At 38.0% G+C, this 6,550-nt stretch overlaps 1 protein-coding gene across 1 annotated transcript; it reads right to left on the minus strand.

Moving 5' to 3' along the window:
- Window positions 1–2,368: 2,368 nt before the first annotated feature.
- On the minus strand, window positions 2,369–6,062 carry LOC111438748 (WPP domain-interacting protein 2-like). Its single transcript, XM_023076608.1, has 3 exons — window positions 5,723–6,062; window positions 4,277–5,426; window positions 2,369–3,342 (listed from the first exon to the last, which is right to left on the minus strand). The coding sequence occupies exons 2-3, from the start codon at window positions 5,331–5,333 to the stop codon at window positions 2,639–2,641; spliced, it is 1,761 nt and encodes a 586-aa protein (XP_022932376.1). The 5' UTR covers window positions 5,334–5,426; window positions 5,723–6,062; the 3' UTR covers window positions 2,369–2,638.
- Window positions 6,063–6,550: the final 488 nt, after the last annotated feature.

Below are 6,550 nucleotides of genomic sequence, written 5' to 3' on the forward strand. Positions count from 1 at the left end.
TTCTCTGGAGTTGTTGATGTTGAACACTCGTTAGGAATGGTGACCGTCGCAGCATTATGATAAACATAATGATCGTTTTCCTACCTCATAATATACATGATCATACCATTATAATAAAGAGATATTCCCCAATGCATGAATACACAATGATGCACGAGGTCCCTACATTTTCATTCATTATAATGTAAAATAACCCCCTCCCATTTTCCTTCCTATCATATCATATTTTAATATAGCCTTTAAGGCATGTATCGGGGTTGAATCTCGTATCATTCATAACATATTTAGCCTTATGTCATATCATGCACATAACATATCCTTCGACATATCATATCAGTATCATATATCATAAAACACGTCACAACATGTTTTGTATCGTCAAACATGTTACACCATAACATATATCGTATCATCAACACGTCACATCATAACACATATTGTAACATTAACATAACATATCATCCACATTTCATAACATATCTTAGTCATATCATTTCATAAACGTATCACATATATCGTATTATAATCATATCATAGTCATATCCTTTCACAAACATATCATAGTCATATCACTTAGTAAACATATCATAGTCATATCGTTTCATAAACATAACATAGTCATATCATTTTGTAAACATAACATAGTCATATTGTTTCACATAACATAGTCATATCGTTTTGCATATCATAGTCATATCATTTCACAAACATAACATAAGCGTGTCTATTCTAACTTTTTTTATTGTTTATTATTATTTTTATTGTACTTTATGTATTTATGTCCAAAATTTATTTATTTCTGTCAAGGTTAAAATGCATAGCAAAATACGATTAGTCATCAATTTTGTCTACTCGAAGTTATGTGTTATCAATGTCGTTATCTCTTATTTGCCTGCCACGCAATAACGTTGCTTTCCAAAATTACTTTCAAAACATTTTAGAATCTCACAGACCCTTTCTTTCTACATCGCTCGTGCCAGTTGCCTGACTTACTTGTTGGTGGGAGTGAGTGTGCACAATCATTTTGCAAAGCTTCGTAAAAGTGTGTTTGGACTAAAATCGAGCATGAACTATTTCTTTACTTTAAAAAAAAAAAAAGTTCAAACAAAAATAAAACATGCAAAACAACGAAAATGATTGGAAATCACAATGAATTACTGTTGTTTAAACCAGCATTAGCGAATGCAATTTTCTTCCATGAAAAATCAAAATGTAAAAATCAAAAGGTTTACATCATCGCCTACCTGCATATGTAGATCAAAGAGAGAAACCTCTCCATCCACCAAGGTAGAACTCACCCACAACAATATCCCAACCATACATTTCGATTTTTTTGGTACATGCAACTTCAAAATCTCAACTATTTTGAAAATAGTTTAGGCCAATCGATGAGCGAGGAGGTGACGAAGACATGAGAGGGAGGGAACAATTTTGTCAGACGAAGGCAAATGGTATCCGAGGCATGGCTGTTTGGCAAAACCACGATATTAATAAAACCCAAGTCAATCCAAAGAGACCAGTTAACGTGAACGTAGCTCAACTAGTTAAGATGTAGATTCAAAAATTCCAACCACCTGAAAACAATTCAATCTTTTGCAAGAAATACAACGGGATATTTCCCTCCATTATTTTGTCTGCGAAACGTGGCGGGTTTTCAAGACCAATAAGGGATAGTCCATGGGGAATTCCTGTCGGTCACTATTCCCCTAGTAGTATGCCTACAATCTAATCAACCACTCCAAATATTCGAACAGCCAGTAGTATGCCTGCAATCTAATCAACCACTCCAAATATTCAAACAGAAGCAGCTCACCGCTTGCCGATATTGTTTGAATCAAATATTGTAACTAATAATAGAAATACTCTGACAGCCCAAACTCACCACTAGCCGCTACTGTTCTCTTTAGACTTTCGTGTCTGCTATGAAGAGGTTTTCACGCTCTTATAAAGAATGTTTCGTTCTCCTCCCCAACCGAATGGGATCTCACAATCCATACTTTTACAAAGAAGGTTTCGTTCTCCTCCCCAACCGACATAGGATCTCACAATCCACACCCTTATAAAAAAATGTTCCGTTCTCCCCAACCGATGTGGGATCTCACAATTCACACTCCTATAAAGACTATTTCGTTCTCCTCCCCAACCAATATGGGATCTCACAATCCACCCCCTTCGAGACTCAGTGTCCTCACTAGCACTCAATAGGCTTGAGCTGTTACAAATACATCCTAATGAACCCGACCTGACATTCTAGAGACAGCCAATAGCTAGTAATATCAATAATATAAAGTTCATTATTCAAATATGATGCCAGAAATGTATAATCCCAATGAATGAATGCACATGATGCCGGGATGTTAACACAGTATAACAATTCAACCAGCAGTTGCAACCTTTTTAGAAGCTCTATTAGTTGTCTATCAAAAATCACGACTACAACAACAGTTACAAGAAGAAACAAAAAAGAAAAAAAAAACCATTAAACAACTTACAACTGAGATTCCTACTTGTCCCTTCCCCTTTTCCTCCTTTTTTTTGCTTTTTTTTCTATGCAAAATGATAAAAGGGGAACGAAGCCGGTTTAGTTTAAACACTGTTCATCAATTCACAAAATATGTATGTCCTTTTCTAGCCTTAATTATGTTGGTACAACTACTCCAGCAGGTGAAGACATTTGCAAGACAAAAACCCAAAGAACCAAGCTCAAGAGTATCAACTGCAGAAACGCACACGAACTAACCTTGAATACGTCCCCTCGAGTCGTTGAGACCTCCTTTGTATCCAAGATATCACCACAGCATTTCTCCAAACCCTCTGCTCGTTTCTTAAGCGTCGTAGCTTTACTTTCGGCTTCTCTAAATATGTTCATCGTCTCTGCTTTCTCATCAGCCAGTTTTTTTTTAGCATCAACTAATGTTTCACATTGTAAATTCTCAATGGCTCTTACTATTGCCAAATATTCAATTTCTGCTTCAAGTCTTTGCTTAAAAAACCTCTCAAATTCCTTCTCTATTTCCTTGACTTTTTCATCCCTTACTGCTTCCTCCTTGGGTGATTTTCTGGTGCTAATGGAGGATTCCAGTTCAGCGACTCGGGATTCCTTCGATTTGAGTATGGCCATCGTCTCTTCTAACTTGTTCTCCAGAAATTTAACCTTTCCTGTCAAGCCAAGAACTGTGGCTTCGAAGGAACTCGAAACAGCCTTCCCAGAGCCCATTTGGAAAGAACAACTTGATTTATGTGCTTCTAGGTTGTCATACCCAAAACTTGAAGGTTCGGTATTGTCGATTATGCTGGAAGATGGTATCTCGTCCCTTCCTATCTCCCCTAGCTTCTTGATTTCTGGGAAGTGTAGAACAGCATTATTAGATATCACATTGTTAGCTCAACTCAAAATAACAAAGTGCAGAAAAAACCAGCAAGAAACAACCAGATCTGATGGATAAAAACCAAACTCCATGTGTGTAATGGCAACATACAACAATCAGGTTTGTAGGAAACTTTAAAAACGCCGTATCCAAACTGGAATGATGAGCTAATCGACCTCATGAACGTCCAGACCAATTTGTGGACACCTCGAATAAACTCATGAGACAAATGTTTGAGCCTACTACATTTGGTTGCCAAGGAAAGTATGATATTAAATCCTTGGTAGGTGTTCCCAGCAAAATGTACATATAACTCAGCAAAATATAAACGAGTACGAGGTACTCTCAACTATTTCCACGAGACAACTATTTGAGCCTACTTCATTCGATTGTCAAAGAAACTCATATGATATTAAATCCTACGTAGGTATACACCATAGCCACCATGTCGTATATTCAAGTCAACGAAAACGTTCTAGCTACGTGTCCAACGATACAAAGCTTCCCCACCCTTCTACATATACATAAGTGATCAGCCTATATGACTTCTAACTCAACAAAATGTAGATGAGTACGAGGTACTAGCGTAATAAATCGTACGGTCTATTCACAAGCGCGTCACTTAAAGATTCCCCAATAATCGTAATGGAATATGTCACAAAGAACGCTTTAGAACTATTGTCCAAACGAGAGAAAATTTGTATCCAATATCAACTAACAGCCAAAGCAAATGGAAAACAATAGGAGATTGGAATATCTACAAGCTTTCTAAGAAAGCCATGATGGATGATAAATCATTACTTCATTCTCAGTTCATGATTAGAAAGAGTGCATAATAATCTCATCTCTAAAGCAACAAAACTATAGAGAAAAATATTCCACAAATTTAAAAAGAAAGGTATATGAACCTTTTTCAAGAGCGTGTTGAGCTGACTGGAGGCTGAGAATAGACTCTTCCATGGGATCCTTATTCAAAGGTGACCAATGATTCCTATCCTTTTCATCCTTAACTTCCCAAGACAAGTCAGCAGCTAAATTATCTTCAGCTTCGACCTCGTCGTCTTTCCTATATGCAGTTTCAACTTCTTCACTAAACTGTTGATCACCTGCATAAGCTCCATCGCTGTTGTCTCCATCGTCGGTAACAGACCTTTCATTTTGGTTTCCATTGCTAGCAGTAGCAATCATGCCCTGCCTAAAGACAAAGCACGAGCTCCTCGAGTCAGATTCAATGCTAGACTGAGAATTCTCCTTCTCAACTTTGATTCTTTCTCCTCTCGCCTTTTTACTTCCTTCAGCACGTCCCTTTCCCTGATGACCCTTTTGACCAGAACCACCTGGATTTTTCCCACTCACGTTCTTTATCCTGTTCTTTTCACGCACATGTCCTAAGACGGTATTCAGATCATACCTTGCCTTCGGAGCACTCGCTGCAGTGGAAGATTTGCTACTCCGATCTTCGCTGTTTTCCGAATCTGTTCCATGGTTAAAGGCAGACCCCGCAGCAAACCTCGAATTGGAACTCGAACCATGGAATTGGCTATCAACATTTCCGATATTCCTCAACGGGGTTAAACCTTCGTTATTTTGCTTATTCCCGGTCGGAGAATGTTGAGGTTTAAGCGGATTCCCAGAAGTGGACAGTGCCCGCTTCAAAATTTTACTATTATCGTCGCTAGAATTCATATCCTTCACAAAATCTCTAGGGATACGCTTCCATTTCTTCAATCCATAACCTTTTGCTACAGGAGAAGAAGTGTTGGGAGGAGGAGATTGTGAATTCATAGCTTTTCCACTTGAATCATTTCCCTTCGAAGCCGGTGAAATGGATACCATCGGGTCAGCATCATTAGCACAACTCCCATTGGTTCTGGTTCGGTTGATATCATCAAAAGGAATAGTTTCGTGGTTCACTTCATTGTCTTCCCCAGATTCAAGAGCCGAAGATTCGCTTTCAAAATCCATGAGAGAAATCCAGTGAGATCTCAAACAGCCCGAATGCTCAAAATGCAAGTCCGATCAAGACAACAACAATCCTTCCTATCAGCAGCACTAAATCTACAGAAAAACAAAAAAAACAAAAAACAAGACAGAAACAATCAATCAACAACCCACGTAATGAAAAACAAATTATAATAGAAACCAAAACAGAACCAACCCAGATAACAAAAACAAACACAAAACGGAAACCAAAAAGAAATCGAAAGTGGGTGTTCGATCGTGAGTAAAACAAGCAAAACAGGGACAGAAAATTGCAAAGCGGAAGAAGCTTAAAAACAGTCCAAATTCATGAAATAATTAACAAACTAATCGCGGGTTAGTGAAGAGAGTAGGCGAAAGAAATGGGAACGTACCTTGAATTTCAAAGCCCCCCACCTCCCACCAAGAGTAGAAGGTTTAGAAGAGGGGGATTGAAAGGACAGAGCGAAAGAGAGGGGAAATTAAAGGGAATTGGAAACCCTAGATCGTTGAGGAAGTGGGAAATTAATAGAAATAAAGAGGAATTGAAAGAATCAAAACCATGGGGGAAGAACTTAGAAGAGAAAAATCAAAATATGGGAAGGAGAAAAACAGAGAAAGGGGAAACAAAAAAGGGGAAATTTGTTCGAAAGAAGAACGAGCAAGAACGTGGAGGAGAACCATGGGGGCCACATGGCGCACTGTGGGTTACTTAATCACCACCCACTACGCAGCCACACCCGTCGCCCTCTCTCCGCCGTCTGATCCATCTCTGCCCCTCTCATCAACATTCCCCTTGTGATGTACTTATAATTCGAGCAATTCGAATATAACCCAATTTTTTAAGCTTTGGCCACGTAATTCAAGTTGGTCGGATTCTCATATCAAGGATACTTCCTGACCCGGGTGGATATAGATTTGAATTCGAAGTTTCGAGCTTATTAGGTTGATCACTCGAGCAACTTGAATAAAACCCAATACTTGCAAATTTTGAATTTGTTAGGTTGATGATCCCAGCAACTTGAATAGAATCCAATTTTTACCGTTTCAGTTAGGTAGTTCAAGTTAGGCCGATTCTCAAATGATATGAACACCTCACCATTTTATTCCTCTATTTTTAAGCTTAGATTTTTTTAAGTTTAAATTTTTTTAATAAATTTTAAGTATATTAAACAAAGAAAAACTAATTGATATATTAAATGCAAAATTAAATATTATGTCTG

Source organism: Cucurbita moschata, unplaced genomic scaffold (assembly GCF_002738365.1).
Source record: "Cucurbita moschata cultivar Rifu unplaced genomic scaffold, Cmos_1.0 Cmo_Scf00082, whole genome shotgun sequence".
Classification (NCBI taxonomy): domain Eukaryota; kingdom Viridiplantae; phylum Streptophyta; class Magnoliopsida; order Cucurbitales; family Cucurbitaceae; genus Cucurbita; species Cucurbita moschata.